This window comes from Humulus lupulus, chromosome 6 (assembly GCF_963169125.1).
Source record: "Humulus lupulus chromosome 6, drHumLupu1.1, whole genome shotgun sequence".
NCBI lineage: Eukaryota > Viridiplantae > Streptophyta > Magnoliopsida > Rosales > Cannabaceae > Humulus > Humulus lupulus.
The window spans coordinates 28,160,935-28,183,025 of record NC_084798.1 but is presented as its reverse complement, the minus strand read 5'-3'; the positions used below and the strand labels follow the sequence as shown (position 1 = coordinate 28,183,025).

Here is a 22,091-nt window from a genome sequence, read left to right as displayed (position 1 = left end):
TAATTTAAAGGTCTATTATAAGAAAATATTTACAACAGGCCGTTCTAAGCGGCAAAACCGGGTTTAACCCTAGTTCCTCTTTCAAACCTCGCCCAAGTATTGGTCGAGCAGCTGCATATGTACACGTCATCACCTAAGCCCTTCAACTCAAGGATGGTCCAGCTTCCTTTTGCCTTTACCTGCACCACAAAGCACTCGTGAGCCAAAGCCCGCAAGAAAACTCATATGCTCATGAACAATCATATCATGATATCAAATCATATCTAGCATGCCTAGCAAACATAGCTTTATTCAAGAATGCAAATGAATTCAAACAATGCTGGGGTATCCAGGATAAGAAATCATGCCCTTCTGATTGGAGGACTATCAAGTCAATCCTAATCAAATGAGTGTTTCGACACTTGAGGTTATGATAAACCATACTGAGTGACCAACAAGCAAGTCACTACGGGGCTCAGCACCCAAAGCCATGCATATGATTATCAAAATGATCATACAAAGCTCATAGCTCTAATCAGATGAGTGAATATCACTTTGAGGTCCTGCTAAACCATAATGAGTGACTACCAAACAAGTCACTAGGGGGCTCAGTGCCCATAGCCGTGTAACGACACCGTTACCTGGGCTTTCCTGCACTGGCTCTAACCAAATGAGTGACTGATGGGTAGTCACTAGCTTAAACAGAAGAGTGGCTGCTGGGTAAGCCACTAGCCTTAAACAGATGAGAGACTGATGGGTAAGTCTCTAACTTAGCAGATGAGTGACTGATGGGTAAGTCACACAAGCGCTTTTAGTTTTCATCGAACTTGAGGTCGGTCCGGCATTAATGCTCTTGTTGAGTCATCTAATGCAGATGTCGATTAGATCTAATATTTGTTGGCTTGCGTGGAACATGCTAAGGCCGTCCTGACTTATGAGTCAGCACTGTGTGACCAGTGCCCAGTACCACTGCCGAACCTGACTAATAAGTCACAGCTTCACAGTTAATACTAACACCTTTGCCAATTCTGACTAATGAGTCAGTACCATGCACAAGTAAGCATTGCTACCAAACATATATCATATGTCAGACATCCAAAGATGGGGCATTCAGCATGCTTACTTAACAATTGCAAGCATAATAATGATCATGCACAAACACAGAGACTCAAGCTCTGACCAATCTCACAGTCAATATCCATGGCATGCCCTAATCACATGTTTCTCATGTACCACATGCATCACACTTAATTATCCAGCATGCCTCAAGAATAATCATATGCAAATGGGCAAGATTGCTAAGCATTCAATATGCTATCAATGTTTACCTTTAAACATCCAACATGCATCAAGAATAACCATGCATGTCACATATGGGGTGCAGTTTTCTTACCTCGGGGTCAAGCAAGAATTAGTAAAATAATGACCCTTGAGAACGATCAATCCTTTGGTCCTTTAGCAGTCACCCAGTCATAACCAAATATGGAATCCCATCAATAAAATAAATCATAAAAAAGTTTATAATCTAAAACCTCACTCCCGGGATCAATCCCGCACTCTCGGGAATCTTAATATACTCAAACGGGGCAAAGGAACCAAACCCCGAGCCTTAAAGGTCATTCCGAACCCTAAAATAGGCTTGCTGGAAAATGGACCAGCGCTGCAGCCCTATTAAATGGCGTTGAGGCGCTATTTCCAAGTCAGAGAGGCCCAGCTCTCTGCCCTGCCTAGCGCTGCTGCGCCAACTACAGACCAGAAACTTTCTGGTTCTTCCTCGCGATTTCTCCTGAAACCAACCCTCCAAACCAATCCCAAACATCGGATTCAATCCCTAAACTTCATCTACATCACACCCTCATCAAAACCCAATCAACTTAACACAAAAACATCCCTTAATTCCCAACCATCCACATCAAAACTATAAGCTGAAAACTACCAAGAAAAATAGAGTATTGCTTATATTCAAGGATGAAATCTTACCTCAAGATGGTTTTGGGTCCTCTTCAATGGATGAATTAAGATTATAGACTCCAAACTTTGATCTCCTAGCTTGTTTCTTCAAGTTAGCTTCAAAAATTCTGAAGGAAGGAAGAGGAGAAATGATGTACGGGTGAGGGAGAAAGATGAGGATGATGATGCTCTGCCTTGGTCTGAAGGTTTCTACAGCCTTGTGTTGATATAAATCTTACGGGTAAAAAGACCATTTTGCCCCTAGGTTAAATAAAGGCTTCTAAAGACTCCCAAGGGTAAAATCGTCATTTCCCGCCTATCTCGTTAATTATAATTAACACCCTCCAATTCCCATTATTCTCAAATACCAATAATTCTTATCCCGTTACCCTTTAATTCTCGGGAACGTTCTAATCATTTAAACATCCCGAGACTCACCCCGAGCCTCGAACTTAATCCCGTTATGACTAGACTGAAAACTTGCATTTCCATGTTCGTCTCATGCCGAATGGCTCGAACCAATCCACATATCATGTGGTATTATTTATAATTCACCCACATGCATGAAAATACACAATCGCGCCTTAACGGGCCAAATTACCAAAATGCCCTTATAATTAAAATTGAACCCATATGCATGCATTTACCATCATATAATAATATAATTCACACAAACATGCATATAATCATTGAATATCATAATAAATCAATTATGGCCCTCCCGGCCTCCTAATCAAGGTCCTAAACCTTATTAGGAAATTTGGGACATTACAATAAGCATCCATGAACGACATGATGCCATGACCTGCAGTGGCGTCAACGAGCTGATCAATCCGAGGTAAGGGGAAACAATATTTAGGGCATGCCTTGTTAAGGTCGGAGTAGTCGATACAGGTTTGTTGACGCCGTTTTTCGTCAACAGATAAAAGAAGAGCACAAAAAAAATGGATGACGATGGCCAAACAGAACAAACAAATCAAACACACGATTTTTTACGTGGTTCAGCAGTTAAATCTGCCTAGTCCACGAGTCTCTGTTATTAATCTTAAGATTATCTCTGAAAAATTCTTTAGCATGAATTCTCCAGAGTTTTCTCTCAAAGATCAGAATTTCGGTCCTCTACAATGGTGCATGACTTCTCTATTTATAGAGAAGGATGCAGAATACTATCCCACATATTTTGGGTAGTTACTCTTTTGTGAATAAAAATAAATGCCTTTAATTAGATAAAAAAGGAAACGTCCCTGAAGACCAGGGAATGCATAACTGACTAAATAATATCCCATGATTCTTGGGGATTTACATCAATAAATGAGGATTACATCTCATGTTTACAATACTTGTAGATATTCAAGGTGGTTATAGCGTATCTTCGAGGCTTCAGCATCTCAGGTTTCATGTCATTGTGCGAGCCACTGACATCTCCCGATCTAACATTGCTTTCGAGATAGTACATCGAGCTCAAGACCCATGCTCCGAAGTTCCTGAAGATGAAGGTGTTCTCGGAGCTACCTTTCGAGATCGAGATCATTTCGAGGTCTCCGCATTCGAGATCATATATCATACTTTGCATGCTCGATTTACAATCCTAGATCATACTCTAATCCTCACGAGAACATTTATTGCGAACTCAGCTTTCGAGGTCATATTTACCATGGCTCGAAATCTGGGTATAACATCTTGCCCCCTCAAAAGTATTTGTTCGAATCCTAAGAGAAGGAAACTTTTGAACTACTTTCTCTGGGAACCGTACCGTCATACGCTCTTGAAAACGGACACGTGCCAGATGGGTATTTCTCACTTTAGGTACTTGAGTACCTTGGGAACACGCCCACGATCGTCCGTCTGACAACTTTTCGACGCCATCTTGTCATTGATCCCCATCCGTTCGATCTAGTGAGAATTCCATTCGACGCTCCTGATTAATTCCATTTTCCCACCTATATATACAAGACCCCCTCTTCGTCTTCTTCTTCACGTTTGTTCATCGTAAACCAGAAAGGAAAAAAAACAAGAAAACCAGAGACTTTCTTAAGAAGCTTCTGTCCTGTGCATGTTTTCTCGACCCAAGAAACAAAGAAATCCTGGTCTGTTCGAGTCAGTGAGTTCTTTCTTGCAACCTCTCCTCCAATCGAAGATTTCGCTGCAATCACCATCACTGTGTAAGTATGCCATTTTTGTTTTCAGCTTTTTACCCATACTGTTCTTGTTGTGTATGCTAGTTTACGTTCTTAGAATGATACGATAGGAAGTTTTGAACCAATGGGCTTTTATGCCTTCTAGATTTTCATTCTGGATATTCGTCTCTGGTTTGTACCCAGTTTTGTCGTTTGAACGAAGTTTCAACTTTCTGGGTTTTGAAAATTTTAGGCCATGTTTCTTGTACACTAAGTTTTCGGGTAAAACCCCTTGTTCTTGACAATTGCACGAAACCCAAAAATGCCCTTTCCTGGCTAACCGCCACCTTTCTTTCCCTTGAATTTCGGGATTTTCAAAAAATCATCCACGCTCCTTTTCTTTCCTGTGGAACACACGCTCTGACTCTTTAGTAAGGGTCTTAATACTTAGTTTCTTGTCCTTAAATCTCCGAGTTCATCCCATCGAGCTCGTGATTCTTGCATGCATGGCCCTCACCATTTTTTCTTTCTCGTTAGATGTCATAGAATCCGGAAAGACGGTGGGGGTCATTACGAGCAATCCCTTACGAGCCCAAATCTCCGAGCCCGGAATCGGTCTTTGCTCGGAACCAACGTCGGATTAAAGAATACGAGATCGCACGCGAGCAAGAAGACATTCGAGCCCACTATCGTCGCTAGATAGACGAGGTTATTGAAAAGAAGAGAAGAGTTCTTCGGGAAGCCATCTATCCGGAGCCCAACCCAGGACCTAGGCCAGTTCCCCTCGACCCTGCCTTAAAAGTCACGGTTGCATACCACCCAGGGGAACTCTAGTTTTCCTTAATGGCGGAGCCTTAGTCTTCGCAGCCTAGGAGGGAGATGTTTGAAGCCGAGTTCTACCAGAGCTCGGTTACCACCAGCGACCAAATAACTGATATCTTGGCCCTCCATGGCCTTAGTTCGTTGGACACACTGAAGTGTCGAGCTCCGACTAGGCATGAACGGAGCTGTTTCGCCCCTGGGGGCCGCGTTCCAGTGTAAAATACGCGGCCTGGAGCCAGGAACATATAAGGGCAGGAGCTTTACTGCCCCCTGGAGTCCTTTTTCAGAGACTTCATTGATTTCGTTGGGTTGGCTCCATTCCAACTCAACACCAATTCATACAGGGTGCTGTCTGCCCTGAGGTCCTTGTTCCACGAGCTGGGGTGGACAGGGCCTTCACCCCAAGAGATTTTATATCTCTTTTGTTTGAAGAGTAATCCCTCCCGAGCTCGGGGAGGAGATGGTTTTTACTATCTTTCAAGCTACCCCAAAGAGACGAAGATCTTTGAAGATCTTCCGAACCACCCTCCTGACTTCAAGAAGGATTTTTTCTGGACAGACGGTCTGTCCCCGTCTCGACATCGTTCGTTTAGGCGGATTCGTAAGTATTCTCGTTACTTTCTATTTTTGAGCTCGGAATTTTAGCCCTTAAATCCATATTTAGTTGAAGTGTATCTCGCCTTTCAGCTAACTTTCAGCGTCCCACCCCTGACGAGACAATGAAGGGGCACAGAGAGACCTTGCTCCGATTCCCTTACGGCAGGAGATCTCTCTCATTTCTATTACATGAGGACAAGCTACGAGCTTGTGGGTTGTTGGGACAGGGCCAGTCAACCTCGGACTGGTCCAGTAAAAAATATGAACGCTGGGAGGAAGTGCCACTGCCCACAGGCATCCTTCCTCTGAGGAGAGAAAGGAGGGCATCTCTCCCAATTCGCTCGAGAAGTCCGCGGTCGGGGAATGAGGCCAATGATGAAGCCTCGAGTTCGGACTCCGATGGAGGTAAAACCCTTCCTACTTCGCGAATGTGGTCCCCCACTTTATTAAAACACAGGCCCAATAGACTAGTCTCATGCCCACAGGATAGATACCACTTCTACATATGGAGTTGGGTAGATGACTGTGTCCATAGGTTTGATAGTGGGCTCGGGAAATACGACACTATGTACACCACGGACGAGGTGTGGAATGGGATAGCTGTTCAGTATGGGACCAATGATTATAGGGACCTCTCGAGGTTATCACCAACTTATAGGGAAGGCACTCCCCCCGCCTCTTCTGAAGACGGGGGAATTTCATGGTCCCCAAGCTCGAGCTCGGGGGAGAGTCTCAGTTAGGTTTTTTTTTCAATTGGTTTCCATCTTTTTTCAAAGTTATTATTATTGTTTAACTCACTGTCATTGTGCAGGTGCCATGAATCCCGACCTCGACGCCGTGCTTTTTAGCGATGGGGGAGCTGGCGCCCAAAAGAGTAAACGCCCGAGGATACCAAAGAGATCCGACCGACCGTCCAAGGTACCTAAACATCGCGAGACGACTCCCACGGCCCAGACCACTGCGAACACCTCCAAGGAACCGACTGCCCAGATTGATGGGTCAGGCCCGACTGCATCCATCTCGCTGCTTCCCACCGAAACCCGGTTAACAGTTGTTCGGCCCCCGAAGAAACCTTCTACCTCAACGGTTCAGCTGCCAACGGCTCGGACCCACACTGAGGAGTATGTACTTGATGGTGCCGCTGGGACAGAAAGGGCTTTACTCAGCTCGGACGTCCTTTCTTGGGTAGGTCAGAGCTTTTCTGGCTTCGGCGCCGACCACTGGGATCTCGTGCGCAAGGCCTCGGACTGCAACACTCTTTATGAGAAGAGTATCGAACTCACCGCCGCGGTAGCCTTCTCAACTCTATTTTAAGTATTTATGCCTCAATCCGCAATTCTGATTCGTTTGTGTTTCAGGCCCTTGTTGTTTCAGCACAGCTCAACTATAAACTGACCAACGAGGTGCAAACGAGCTTGTCTCTGGCTCAGAAGTCGAAGGATTTCGAGCTTAAGATGGTTGACGAGCTCAAAGACTCGAAGTCTGAACTTGAAAAACTGAAGACCCGTCTCGAGGAGCTGGAAAAGTCAAACGCTGAGCTCGAGAAGGCCAATGCCAAGCTCGAAGAGGAGAAATCTGCTACCCTTGACCTCATGGAGAGCGAGAAGGTCCGCCTCCTGAACGAGTCTAAGGAGCAGAAGGAGAAAGCGGTTGACCAGGCCATGTACAAGCTTTGGGACGACAATGCCGACCTCGACACCAGCTTCCTGGGTCCTCTCGAAGCCACATATGTTGAGCGGTGGAATGCCCGTCTCGAGGCAAGCGTAGCTGCTCGAGAGGCGGCCCAGCAGGATAGCCATGCTATTCGTCCTGGAGGGTCTGGTGATACTGATGCTGAGAAGGCCAAGGATACTCCTCTCCCTTAAATCCGATCTCGGAGAAATCAGTTATCGGGGCTGCGTCCCCTCATTCCTGTAACTATTTAAATTTGTGCCCACGGGGCTGACACAATTTCTTTAACTACTCCTTTTATATGCTTTACATTTCTCGGCTCGAAATATTTTACACATTTTATATGGATGAATCATTTATGTTTATTTATTCATACAAACATATTGTGGATTTAGGCTCGAAACTCGATGCATTCATGCATAGTTTGTTCAAATTATCCGCTTCCAACCTCGTTATTCATCAAAGTCGGATGTTACTTTAACCATGAACTCGAAAGTACTTATATGGTATGTAACGTGAATGGTTCAGTTATATCTTTTTTTCTTAGTCACTTTTCCTCGTCCTCGGTTTTTACTCCAAGGTTAAGAGTTTGAAAATATTTTTCTTTAAGATATTCCAGCCTCGATCTCGACTTATCCCGAAGTGGGTTTAGGTTCCTACTTATCGTTGATTAGTTTTTTGGCTGGTTTGTTCCGAACCTGTTAAGTTTGCACATCTGGTTAACTCCAAACGTTTTCTATTTTTTGATAACTCAGTTATGTCCAAACTATCTAAGCTCGCGTATCTGGTTATATCCAAATACTTCATGTTTTTGATAATTCGGTTACGTCCGAACTATCTAAGCTCGCGCATCTGGTTATATCCAAATACTTTGTTTTTGATAATTCGGTTATGTCCGAACTATCTAAGATCGCGTACTTGGTTATATCCAAATACTTTATGTTTTTGATAATTCGGTTATGTCCGAACTATCTAAGATCGCGTACTTGGTTATATCCAAATACTTTATGTTTTTGATAATTCGGTTATGTCCGAACTATCTAAGATCGCGTACTTGGTTATATCCAAATACTTTATATATTTTTTATTTTTTAAGCTGGTGGTATGTATACCAATGATGCCCCCTTAATATCCTATGAGTGTGACCATAGGTTATTAAATTAAGAGAGATTGCAAAAATAAAAATAAATTACATGTGAAACAAAGTAGACCTTTCATTTGATGAAATTCAAAAACAAACTAACATAGATAGAAAATCATGGTTACAGGCAACACTTTTCCTATACTATTGATAATAAGGTCTAAGGTGTTCGCCATTCCATGCTCGTGGTATCAGGCTCCCATCTAATCTCGCCAATTTGTACACGCCAGGTCGGATGACTGATTCTATCTGGTACGGCCCTTCCCAGTTTGGCCCGAGCACTCCAGCCGCTAGATCTCGGGTTGCTAAGAATACGCGTCTCAATATCAGATCTCCCACTCCGAACTCTCGATCTCGAACCCTTTTATTGAAATATCTTGTGGTTCGTTGCTGGTAAGCAGCATTTCTTAGCTGAGCCTCTTCCCTTTTTTCTTCGATCAAGTCTAGGGTTTCTTCGAGCTGAGTGTGGTTTGAATCCTGATCGTAAATTTGAGTTCGAATTGTTGGGATTTCAACCTCGATGGGCAACATTGCCTCGCAGCCGTACGCTAGAGAGAACGGGGTATGTCCCGTCGATGTTCGGGCTGTAGTTCTATATCCCCAAAGGACTTGGGGTAATTCCTCGGGCCATCGTCCCTTTGCCTCCTCCAACTTTTTCTTTAGAGAACTCTTGAGAGTTTTGTTAACGGCTTCGACCTGACCATTCGCCTGAGGGTGAACCACTGACGAAAAGCTCTTTATTATGTCGTTCATGTTACAAAAGTTGGTGAATAAGTCGCAATCAAACTGGGTTCCGTTATCAGATACAATCTTTCTTGGTACTCCATAACGGCATACAATGTTCTTTACCACGAAATCTAGGATCTTTTTCGAAGTTATGGTCGCCAATGGTTCAGCCTCCGTCCATTTTGTGAAGTAGTCAACCGCGACCACAGCATATTTTACTCCTCCTTTGCCAGTTGGGAGTGAGCCTATGAGGTCGATGCCCCATACCACGAAAGGCCATGGGGATGTCAACATGGTCAGTTCGGAAGGTGGAGCTCGGGGTATCGTGGCGAATCTTTGGCATTTGTCGCACTTTTTCACATACTCGAAAGAGTCCGTTTTAATGGTTGGCCAGAAATATCCTTGGCGTATAATCTTCTTGGACAGGCTATGCCCCCCGGTATGGTCTCCGCAGAACCCTTCATGAATTTCTTCAATAATCTTCTTTGCCTCGGGAGGAATCACACATCTGAGCAACGGCATGGAATACCCTCTTCTGTATAGCCTTCCGTCCAGGATGGTGTAACGAGGAAGTTGATACATTAGCTTCCGAGCCTGATTTCGATCTTTTGGAAGAATTCCATTTTCGAGATAATCAACTATCGGGCTCATCCAGGTCGGCTCTGTCTCGATCATACACACATCTTCCTCGTCTGGCTCAGTAATGCTGGGTGCTGACAGGTGTTCTACGGGTACAACATTCAGCTCTTCATTTTCGGCGGAAGTGGCGAGCCGAGCTAAGGCATCTGCATTTGAGTTTTGCTCTCGGGGAACCTGTTCGATTGCATAAAACTCGAAATACTCTAATGCGGATTTTTCCTTCTCTAGATAAGCTGCCATTTTTGTGCCACGAGCCTGGTATTCTCCCAATATTTGATTAACCACGAGCTGGGAGTCACTGTAGCAATGTATAGCTTTGGCCTTGAGCTCTTTTTCTATTCGTAGTCCCGCAAGTAAAGCCTCGTACTCAGCTTCATTATTAGATGCTTTAAAGCTGAACCTTAAAGCAGAGTGAAATTTGCTCCCTGCAGGAGTGATCAAAATAACTCCTGCCCCCGCTCCATTTTCATTTGACGACCCGTCGACGTAAAGTTTCCACAGCTCGTGGGCCGTGGTTGTTACCTCGTCGTCGGCTATACCGGTGCACTCCACTATAAAATCCGCCAACGCTTGTGCCTTAATGGTCGTTCTCGGATGGTAGGTGATCTCGAACTGTCCGAGCTCAACAGCCCATTTAAGGAGTCGACCAGACGCCTCTGGTTTAGACAAGACTTGCCTTAGTGGTTGATCTGTTAGTACATGGATAGGATGTGCCTGAAAGTAAGGGCGGAGCTTGCGAGATAAGTGGATTAGACTGAGGGCGAGCTTCTCCATCAGTGGATATCTTGATTCTGCCCCCAGTAATCTTTTACTGATATAGTAGACGGGTTTCTGTATTCTCTCTTCTTCTCGAACGAGCACCGCGCTTATCGCGTGTTCGGTAGTTGAGAGGTATAGGAACAGTACTTCTCCCGTCTCAGGCTTCGATAGGATGGGTGGTTCGGCTAAGTGCTTTTTGAGCTCCTGAAAGGCTAGCTCGCACTCATCTGTCCATTCGAACTTCTTACTTCCTTTCAATAAGTTGAAGAATGGGAGACCGCGGTCCGTTGACTTCGAGATGAACCTGCTCAGAGCTGCCATCCTGCCAGTCAAGCTTTGAACATCTTTATGCTTCCGAGGCGAAGGCATATCGATCAGGGCCTTTATTTTGTCGGGATTAGCCTCGATCCCACGAGAGTTGACAATGAAACCCAGAAATTTTCCTGAAGACACCCCAAAAGTGCACTTCTGAGGATTCAACTTCATGTTGTACTTTCTGAGCACGCCAAAGCACTCTTCGAGGTCATCAACATGATTCTTGTTAAGTTGAGACTTTACAAGCATGTCATCAACATAAACTTCCATGTTGTTCCCTATTTGCTCTGAGAACATCATGTTTACGAGCCGCTGGTACGTGGCTCCGGCATTCTTGAGTCCGAATGGCATGACATTGTAGCAGTAGGGCCCTTTATCTATGATGAAGCTCGTATGCTCTTGGTCGGGGGCGTGCATGGGAATCTGGTTATATCCAGAATAGGCATCCATGAACGACATCAGGCCATGCCCCGCCGTGGCATCCACGAGCTGGTCAATTCTTGGCAGCGGAAAACAGTCTTTCGGGCAGGCCTTGTTGAGGTCCGAGTAGTCAATGCAGGTTCTCCACGTCCCATTGGGCTTCGGGACCAACACTGGATTGGCTACCCAGTCAGGGTAAAAAGCGTCCCTGATGAAATTGTTTGCTTTCAGCCTGTCAACTTCCTCCTTTAGTGCTTTCTTTCTATCCTCGTCCAGCTGTCTTCGCTTTTGTTGCTTCGGGGGAAAGCTTTTGTCTATATTCAATGCGTGGCTCGCAAAATTTGGGCTTATCCCCACCATGTCTGAGTGTGACCATGCGAAGACATCCTGGTTTTTCTTCAGAAAGCAAATTAATTGCTATTTGGCTTCATCTTGGAGGTGTTTTCCGACCTTTACCTTCTTCGAGGGTTCAGCTTCGTCGAGCTGAACTTCTTCGAGCTCTTCCAACGGTTCGAGGTCAACTTTCTCCTCAATCCTTGGATCGATTTCCTCGTCGATTTCTAAAATCGTCCCATCCTTATTTTGTATGATAACAAGTGCTTGAGTGCTCGTTTGTTTCTTTCCCCTCAAAGAGATGTTGTAACACTCTCTCCCTGCCAATTGATCTCCTTTCAATGTTCCGACCCCGCTCGGAGTTGGGAACTTAAGGGCTAGATGCCTTACAGATGAAACTGCCCCCAGCCCGACCAGGGCGGGTCTCCCGAGCAGTACATTGTAGGCAGATGGTAACTCTACTACCACGAACTCCATCATCTTGGTCACCGAGACTGGATAGTCTCCCAAGGTCACAGGGAGTTCGATGGACCTCATACAGGCAGTTCCTTCTCCAGAAAAGCCGTACAAAGTGGTTGCGCAAGCCTTCAGGTCGCGAAGGGAGAGTCCCATTTTCTCTAGTGTTGCTTTATAGAGAATGTTAACTGAGCTCCCATTGTCTATGAGAACTCGGCGCACTCTTTTGTTGGCAAGCTGCAGGGTGATGACTAGTGGATCATGATGAGGGAACTGGACATGGGAAGCATCTTCCTCGGTGAAGGTTATAGGTTGAGTTTCAACCCTTTGGCTTTTTGGTGCCCTTGGTTCGGGTTCATAAGGAGACCCGTCCCCCGTCTTCAACTCATTCACATATCGTTTTTGAGCATTTCTACCCCCTCCTGCGAGATGAGGCCCTCCCGAGATGGTTATTACATCCTCTCCATCAATCGGTGGAGGCCTGTCTTCTTCCCGAGATCGGGAGTTATTATTTTGTGCCGCCGAAGGCGCGGCTATTCTCTGGCTTGCAGTGGTCTGTCCAGTACTCTGGTTTTTGACATACTGCCTGAAATAACCTCTCGAGATCAACCCTTCGATCTCGTCCTTCAGCTGTCAGCACTCATCAGTTGTGTGTCCGGTATCTCTATGGAACCGGCAATATTTGCTGGAATCCCTTTTGGACTTTTGATTCCTCATTGGGTCCGGACGCCTGAAGGGGACCTGGTTTTCATTAGCCAGGTATATGTTTTCCCGAGACTCGTTGAGCTCGGTGTGCACTTTATATACGGAGAAATACCTTTCTCCTTTCTTCTTCTTTCCTCCTTCAGCCTCGGGGTTATTTCCCTCGCTTTTTTTCCTCTTGGAGGGATTCTCCGAGGTAGGCTATGGAGCTGCTGGGTCAGCCGAGGTTGAGGCGGAGTTAATGTTTATCGTTGTAGTTTCGGTCTGCGAGGTCGCCTTGAGCGTTGACCTCGCCTCCTCTACATTGACAAATCTCTGCGCCCGTCTGTTAAACTCGGTTATCGACCTCACCGGTTTCCCTTCCATGTCATCCCAAAGGGCACTCCCAGGTAAAACACCAGCTCGGATAGCCATTAGGTGCCCACTGTCATCCACATCTCGAGCTCGGGCGACCTCAAGATTAAATCTTGTCAGATAGCTTTTCAGTGTTTCGCCCGGCTGTTGTCGGACGTTGGTCAAAGTGGATGCCTCTGGTCTGACTCCCATCATAGCCCGGAACTGCTTCTTGAAGTCCCTAGACAACTGATCCCATGAGGTTATCGAGTGTCTCTTGTACTTCTCGAACCAACTCTTGGCAGGTCCGGCCAATGATGTTGGAAACAACATGCACCTGAGCTCGTAACCCACGTTACTAGCTCTCATAATAGTGTTGAATGTACTCAGGTGGCTACATGGGTCGGTTTTTCCTTCAAACGCTGGGACGTGAGGAATCCAGAACCCTTGAGGAAACTGAGTGTTAGAAATATTAGGAGCGAATGGCTCGAGCTCCTCATCAGAGTCCTCGTATCGACCACTCCCTCGTTCATTCTTCAAAATCCTAAAGGCTTTTTCGAGCTGATCAATCCTTTCTTGAACTGGGTCCTTAGGTAGTGTCTGGAATTGATAGTCATTAATCGTGATCCCAGGCTCGCGTCTCCGTGAGGGATCTCTACCCCCATTCAGATGATTCCTTAGATCCGGATTTGTCTGATCTCCCTTTCCCCTGCTCTAATTTAGATGATTTCGCAGGTTAGGATGACTCTTGCGATTCCCAGTATTTTTACGACCTCGGTCGTGTTTACTGACGGACCTAGTCTCTCCGGACTCATCACTGGTGAAACTCATTGATCGGTCATTTCGTGGTGGATCCTTTCTACGTCGCCTTGTCTCCGCAGTGCGAGATCGAGACGTCTGACTTCTCTCAGATGGTGCGCCTCTCTGCTCCTGGAATGTCTCCCTGTTTCCTTGTCTTTCCCCTGCACGCCCTTGATCCTGATCTCGAACAGGTTGAGCGTTTCTGCGGGGAGGTGAAGGATATCTTATGGGAGACGGAGGGAACCGTATAGGCGACGGTGGTTGTCGCCCTTGCCTCGGCCTAGAGGGTCCAGAATTTGCCCGAGATGGGTCAGTCGCGTTCGGTGCACTACCAGGAACCTGAGTCCGAGCCTCGGCAGGAGCTCGATTGTTCTCAGTTCCTGCAGGCACTTCCACAGGTGGATTAGGCGGGACCCGAGCTCGGGTACTCCTCTGAGGCCTAGAAGGAGCAGATGGCTCTGCTGGTGCTAGAGGTTGTGTCGGCCTCCTTGTGGCAACATTTTTCTGTGGACGTCCACGGGGCCTCCGGGGAGGAACGTGCACGTCCCTTGGAGGAGGGACTTGGTTTTCGCGCGGAGGCGGGGGCTGAGCCACCTGCGCCTCTGCGACTATCCTGGTCAACTCCTCGTTACGTTTGTTGGCTTCTGCCAACAACTGTTTCAGCTGCCGATTCTCCAATTCTACAATAGGGACATAACGCTCAGGATTGCAGTACATGTCCTCATCCCTTGGTTATGGAGGTGGTCCCCGGGAATCAGAGGACCCACTTCTTTCATCAGCATCCGGGTTCTCCATTGGTTGTTTTCCAGGACGCCTTGGGTAATTTTCTTCAGGGGTGTTCTGATTGTTTGCAGCCATGAATCTCTCAGGGATGAATGCTTAAGGCTCTCAATGAAAGCACCAAACTGTTGACGCCGTTTTTCGTCAACAGATAAAAGAAGAGCACAAAAACAATGGATGACGATGGCCAAACGGAACAAACAAATCAAACACACGATTTTTTATGTGGTTCAGCAGTTAAATCTGCCTAGTCCACGAGTCTCTGTTATTAATCTTAAGATTATCTCTGAAAAATTCTTTAGCATGAATTCTCCAGAGTTTTCTCTCAAAGATCAGAATTCCGGTCCTCTACAATGGTGCATGACTTCTCTATTTATAGAGAAGGATGCAGAATACTATCCCACATATTTTGGGTAGTTACTCTTTTGTGAATAAAAATAAATGGCTTTAAATGCCTTTTATCAGATAAAAAAGGAAACGTCCCTGAAGACCAGGGAATGCATAACTGACTAAATAATATCCCACGATTCTTGGGGATTTACATCAATAAATGAGGATTACATCTCATGTTTACAATACTTGTAGATATTCAAGGTGGTTATAGCGTATCTTCGAGGCTTCAGCATCTCAGGTTTCATGTCATTGTGCGAGCCACTAACATCTCCCGAGCTAACATTGCTTTCGAGATAGTACATCGAGCTCAAGACCCATGCTCCGAAGTTCCTGAAGATGAAGGTGTTCTCGGAGCTACCTTTTGAGATCGAGATCATTTCGAGGTCTCCGCATTCGAGATCATATATCATACTTTGCATGCTCGATTTACAATCCTAGATCATACTCTAATCCTCACGAGACCATTTATTGCGAACTCAGCTTTCGAGGTCATATTTACCATGGCTCGAAATCTGGGTATAACAAGGTTCGCCATGTGTCATTGGGCTTTTGAACCAGCACTGGATTAGCAATCTAATCAGGATAGAAGGCGTCTCGTATGAATTGATTTGCATGTAACCTGTCAACTTCTTCCTTGAGGGTCTTCTTTCTATAGTCGTCCAGGAGTCTTCGCTTTTGCTGCTTCGGGGGGAAGCTTTTGTCGATGTTAAGTGCATGATTCATGACATTTGGACTCATTCCCACCATGTCCGAGTGCGACCATGCGAATACATCCTGGTTTTCTTTTAAGAAGTAGATTAATTGCTATTTCTCTTCTTCAGAAAGATTCTTACCCACCCTTACTATCTTTGTGGGGTCTTCGAGCTTGACCTCCTCGAGCTCTTCTAGAGGTTCGAGGTCAGCCCTTTCTTCTATTTTGGGGTCGATCTCTTCATCTATCTCGAAGACCATCCCATCCTTGTTCAGAATAATTACAAGTGCCTGTGCACTTGTTTGCTTCTTTCCCCTAACGAAGATGCTATAACATTCCCTCCCCGCAAGCTAGTCCCCTTTCAGCGTCCCGATGCCACTAGAATTCTGGAACTTGATGGTCAGGTGCCTAACAGATGACACAGCCCCCAGCCCAACTAGGGCGAGTCTCCCGAGCAGTACATTGTAGGCTGATGGGAGGTCCACCATGACAAACTCCATCATCTTGGTTACAGAGACTAGATAGTCTCCCAAGGTCACGAGGAGTTCAATGGATCCCATATAGGCAATCTCTTCTCCTAAAAAACCACACAATATGGCTGCACATGCTTTTAGATGGCGAAGCGCGAGTCCCATCTTTTCTAGAGTGGCTTTATAGAGGATATTCACCGAACTCCTGTTATCAATCAGGACTCGGCGTACCCTCTTATTCGCGAGTTGGAGGGTTATGACCAGGGGGTTTAATATCCCATGATATTTGGGATTTAATAACATATTACATCAGATCCCTTAAACATAGGGATTTTACAACAATAAACATGTTCACACACAGCTTGGACGCTAGATTCACATGCCTTCAAGACCGTTTACCTATTGCGAGCTCGTCACCTTAGTTCACCTATGTTCTCAACATGTGATGTTGACAAGACCATCCTCTTCGAGCTTACAATACTCGAGCTAGAATCGTTTTGCCTGAGGGCAAGAAATAAATCAAGAAATTTATACAAGTGTTGAATCATTGCCACTACGAGTTGCGAGCATAACTTATAACCTCGGAACACCTCCGAGTCTACGTAGTTCCTAAGCTCACCAATCCCGACTCTGTCACATTTACTGCTCAGTGAGACTGTCTCTGACTTGCTGATCACATGACTTCTGTGCTAGTCTCGAGCTTACACCTTACGAGCCTGAATTTCGAGATCAAAATTCCTATTCTCAAAATCGAGGTGTAACAATAATCTATATAAAATTAATAAAAAAATTAGATTAAAGAAGAAAATAAATAGAGTACTTTGGAGCAATTTTAGTTTTTTAAACGTGTAAAATAGATAGAGTAAATAATAATATATTGTAAATATTATTGTTATAATCTATAAAATGAATAAAAAATTAGATTAAAGGATAAAATAGATAGAGTGTTTTAGAATAATTTTAGAGTGTCACATCATCTCCTTGAAGCTCTCATTTATATAATATATAAATTATTAGATCTTAATAAAATTTATAATATAGTCGTGTTACACCCAAATTTCAAGAATAAAACAAATAACCTCGAAATATAGGCTCGAAAAGAGTAAGCTCGAAAATAGAAAGTATTTGTTGTATACTTATACGAATTGTCAGATTGGTTACTAGCACTCGAGTATGAGTTGCATCGCTCGAGCCTTAGTTGCAGGCTCGAAGACACCAACCTTCTTCGAGGAACGTACTCGACCAAATTACTGGATGAGGAGGAGGTTATAACTGGAACGATGAGCTCGAAGCCTGGCGTCAGCACTATGATCGAGCTTATCGACACGTTTGGCACGCGGAAATGCTGTTAGGAAATCCCTATTTCATAGGGATTTGTTATTATCATATATTAAATCCCTATTGTCATGGAATATTATGTAATTAACACATTTATTGTATTTATTTTAAATTTATTTGATTGATTGTAACTTTCCTAAATTAGAGAAAGATATTCTCATAACTAAGTCTACATTTCTTTATTTTTGTTTTTAAAAGATCACAAAAAAATCCTCTATTTTCTTTTTTCTTTTCTTCCTAAACTAATATTTAACTTGAGATTTCATAAGTTAATTCTATGGATATTTTTATATGATACGTTTACACGATCAAAATAACTATAATCCAATAATATACAAAATAAAAATAAACACATTATTTAATTACACTCATATTTATCTTATTATTACATAATTATTATTTTGGCTAGAGTGAAACTGATTATAGCTTAAAAATAATTTAAAAAAATGACAAAAAAAATTGTAAAATCAATTCTTTTTTTTATATATAAATTTAAAATAAAATTTGGATATAAAAATACTTTGAAAATAATTTGATTCTTAAATAATTATTTATGTAAAATTTAAAATAAAAAAGTAAATATACATTGAAATAAAAAGCTTGAAAATCAGTTTAGTAAAATGTTTTAAGAAAATGTTAAGTTAAAATAACAAAATTAAAATTAGAAAACTATATTATAAAAATAATACAACTTAATTATCCAAAAAGTTATGGCATATTTTATAAAACTAAATACAAACAATGTGCAATATTTTTTATTTATAAAATTTATTAATTATTTTTATTAAATTTGCATAATTGTCATATAAATTTCAAATAATTAAAAATGGCATAAACATATTAAAAGGTAAATTAAACCAAAACATTGTTTATTTCATTTTTGTTATACGCACACAATATTTTTATATAATGTAGTATTATTTAATATGAATCTATATTTATATTAGTTAGAGTAAATAATAGAAAAATGTATTATTTTAAAATATAAATGATAGAAATTTTAATAAAAATTAAGATTATGTATTATTTATGATTATAACAATGATGTTTAATAATATTTGATTTTATATTATTATAATTAATAAACATATATTTTTAATTAGTTTTAAAAATATATTATGTTAAATATTTAAAATATTCTCTTAAAATTAACAATTAAAACCGTTAAAACATGAAGAAAAAAAACCACAATATATTAAGAATGAATTTTAAACGAAGACCTATAAAGACAACTTATGTGGCAGTTCTAGAGAATGAATCTGATAAGGCAGTTCTAGTGTAGCAATTATATGCAGAGAAAGCTTGGACATGTGATGGAAAGAAGTACTCAAAACATCAAGTAAATGAAATTGAATCGAATCAGTACCACAATCTCAACAAATCAAAGGTAAATTACAAACACAAAAATGCATGTAATTCACAATACATAGTGTAAAATAAAGTACTAACATGTACAAAAAAAATCAAATAGCTAATAAAATGACTAAAAAGATATATCATAAAATGGGATGGGATGGGATGGGAGGATTCCAAGCATCATCGCAGTCTTGAGCAAATCTCAACTATGTTGGCACTTACTCAAACCACCAATCATGTGCATAACCCCCACCGCTAATAATTCATTCATAAAAAACTCAAATTGTAAGAGTTGATACAAGAGTCAATAATGAATCAAAGTATCTAGCTATCAAAGCAAACACAAGAACAAAAAAACTTAGACATTCGTCTTCCACACAGTAGTACGACCAGCACCATCCCCAGTAAAAATCAGTCCTCCGGGACCCTTTTGAATTGTCCTCACCTCTTGTCTTGTAAAGAATCTGCCCTTCTCTTCAAAACTTGGCAGCGCATACAGACGAACAGAGTTGTCATTACAAGAGCAAAGCAAAATATTTTGGTCAGCTTCTGCATCAGTCTTCTTAGGGAGTGTTATCCCATTAAGTGCAAGAACACCCTGAAACAGAGAAATATATGTTTTGGTTAATAAATTATATATTTTTGATGATAATGGTGGTGCATAGTCATAGCATATTAGATTAACATACATGTCCCTCCTTGTGCGTATAGTTTTCCTCTATTTGGCCTCCTTGAGAGGTAGCCCAAATTTTGACAGTGCCATCCAATGAACATGACAATAAATAGTATCCCCAAAACACAAGCGACATCACCCCATCTGAATGCCCCTTCAAAGTGGCCACACATTGTAAATTCTCATCCCACACCTGGAATAGAAATAACATAATTGTAATGTAAGCAAGAAAGGGACAATATATAAGTGACTCTTGTTAAAATCAAGATAACATAACATAGTCTATTCAATAATATATTATACCTTGATTGAACTGTCTAGAGAACCTGAAAATAGTCTGTTTCCACCATAACATAAACAGACTACTGCACCTTCATGTGTCACGGACGATGGGACACTAACAGGAATAAAAGGATTAGCTTCTTCAGAGGAAGCTTTCCATGCTAAGATCTGCCCACTCTGGGTACCAGCAAACAAAGTACCATTCACCAAAGTCATAGAGTTGACTTGACCCACAGGCCCCTCCAGAGTGAATGCGAATTCAGGTCCATTATTGTTCTGGGTGTTCCAAACCTTGATAAGATTTGGCAGACCAATGAACAGCCAAGGCCCCTCATTTATCAAACAACCAATTGGGGCTCCAAAATTGATGACACGGGTCGTTTGACCGGTGTGGCAATCCCAAACGCATAGTGTACCATCGTAGCTGCTTGAGTAGAGTTTATCTCCAGATTCCGAATGAGGGAGCGCAAGCCCAGTCACCGCCTGTCATATCATATCATGTACTACTAGCGTCTCATCTCATCTCATCTCATCCGGAAGATCATAAAAAAAAAAACAGAGTAACAAACAAAAACAAAACCAGAAAAATCAACCTGAAACAAAACCAAAACAAATATCAGATCATCTGTACACCACATAGGGAAAACTTGGTTGCATTAGATTATATAGTCTTTTTTTTATGACCCTTATTGTTATATTTATATATTGTTCGGAACGAATCTTAACGAGTAACACTCGAATTCTTGGTCAATCACGAAAGAACAATAATGCAAGTTGAAATAGGAAATTCAAAATAAAAGTTAGGAAAGAAAGAAAGAAAGAAATGGCAATAGTAGAGTACCTTATTGTGACCTTGGAGATTGGCGAGGTAGGAGTAAAGATCACCACGGAACCAAGAATGCAGAAACTTGCACCGATCACCTCGCACACACCTTCCTTCTGCCCAGAATTTGCACACTTTTTCTATTGAACCAGGACGAACGAAAACTCTGTTACTCCTTCCTAGAACACCCATCTCTCTCTCTCTCTCTCTCTCTCTTGCTTTCTTGCTTTCTCTCTCTCTTGCTTTCTTGCTCTCTTGCTCTCTTTCTCTCTTTCTCTTTCTCGCTCGTACGGTTTCTTTCTCTCTAACTAATCTCACCTCTATTTATACATATATGTATTTTTAAATTCAAAAAATATTTTTTTTAACAAAATTTTATATCCCTAACAGAACTAAAAAAAAGTCCAATTAAAAACCGAAATAAAAGTATATTTTTTAAAAAATATCATTAATATTAAAACTAATTCATTTTGAATAAAAATCTTAATTAAACTCTTTTTTTTTATATTTAAAATCAAAACCTAAACATAGTTTTTTCTTCAACTTAATAACAAAATTTATATAGCTTTAAAAAAAACATTAAAAAGAATAATAAGTAAAATTAAATGATACATGATATTTTATATATATATATTTATATATATAAAACTATGAAATTATTAATCTCATATAAATATAAATTTTTAAAAAATAAGTCACAGCTAGTGCATCAATTAAGTTATACTATTATAAGAGCATAATAATTATTTTGTTTACTTTTTATGATTCATTTAATTTATAAATAATTACATGTTTGTGATATATTTTACAATTATTAGATCTTAATAAAATTTATAATATAGTCCTAAAGAAAACAAAAAAAGTTCTTATGAAAATTGTTGAAGATAATTTTAATTATGAGAATTTTTCATAAATATGACTTTTTAGCCATTAATGTGTAAAAATATGAGAATTACACTTTCCTTAATTTGTATGAATAAATCTAATTAAAAAAACTCAGATTATGAGAAAAGTTATCACGTATTGGAACTAAAAAATAAACAAAAACCCATTTGCAAAAGGAAGGTACTATCATAATTAACAGAAAAAACTATCTGCTGAAACTTCATTCGATAAACATCTTCACCAACAAATTGATTATTCAGCCACACTACCCATACTTCGGCTACCACTTCCACCTTCGGCGACGTCCATCAAGAAGAACAAATAATAATAAAAAAAAAAAATTCTAGCATCAACTGACAACCCCCAGCCAACTTGGATCGGAACACCTCTAGCAATATTCGATCGGTTCTGCTGCACTCTTCAGCATCTTTGGCGACGTTCATCTCCGTGGACTTGCTTCTCCGGTGTCCCAAGTATCCAAGAAACAAAGGTTTGTAAAATCTTGCTCTACCAATACCTATTTTACTCTAATTTTCTCCAACTTCAAATCTATTAAATTCCTAATTCTTCTACATAATCTGGAACCATCAATTTTATAATTATTTCATAGCTATTTTATTGATTATAATTATAATGATG

The 22,091-nt window shown here is 41.7% G+C and overlaps 1 protein-coding gene across 1 annotated transcript; it reads right to left on the bottom strand.

The window, feature by feature from the left end:
- Positions 1 to 18,942: 18,942 nt before the first annotated feature.
- On the bottom strand, positions 18,943 to 20,800 carry LOC133781965 (zinc finger CCCH domain-containing protein 48-like). The gene is made up of 4 exons (XM_062221091.1): positions 20,586 to 20,800; positions 19,766 to 20,337; positions 19,479 to 19,655; positions 18,943 to 19,387 (listed from the first exon to the last, which is right to left on the bottom strand). The coding sequence occupies exons 2-4, from the start codon at positions 19,958 to 19,960 to the stop codon at positions 19,148 to 19,150; spliced, it is 612 nt and encodes a 203-aa protein (XP_062077075.1). The 5' UTR covers positions 19,961 to 20,337; positions 20,586 to 20,800; the 3' UTR covers positions 18,943 to 19,147.
- Between the last annotated feature and the right edge of the window lie 1,291 nt (positions 20,801 to 22,091).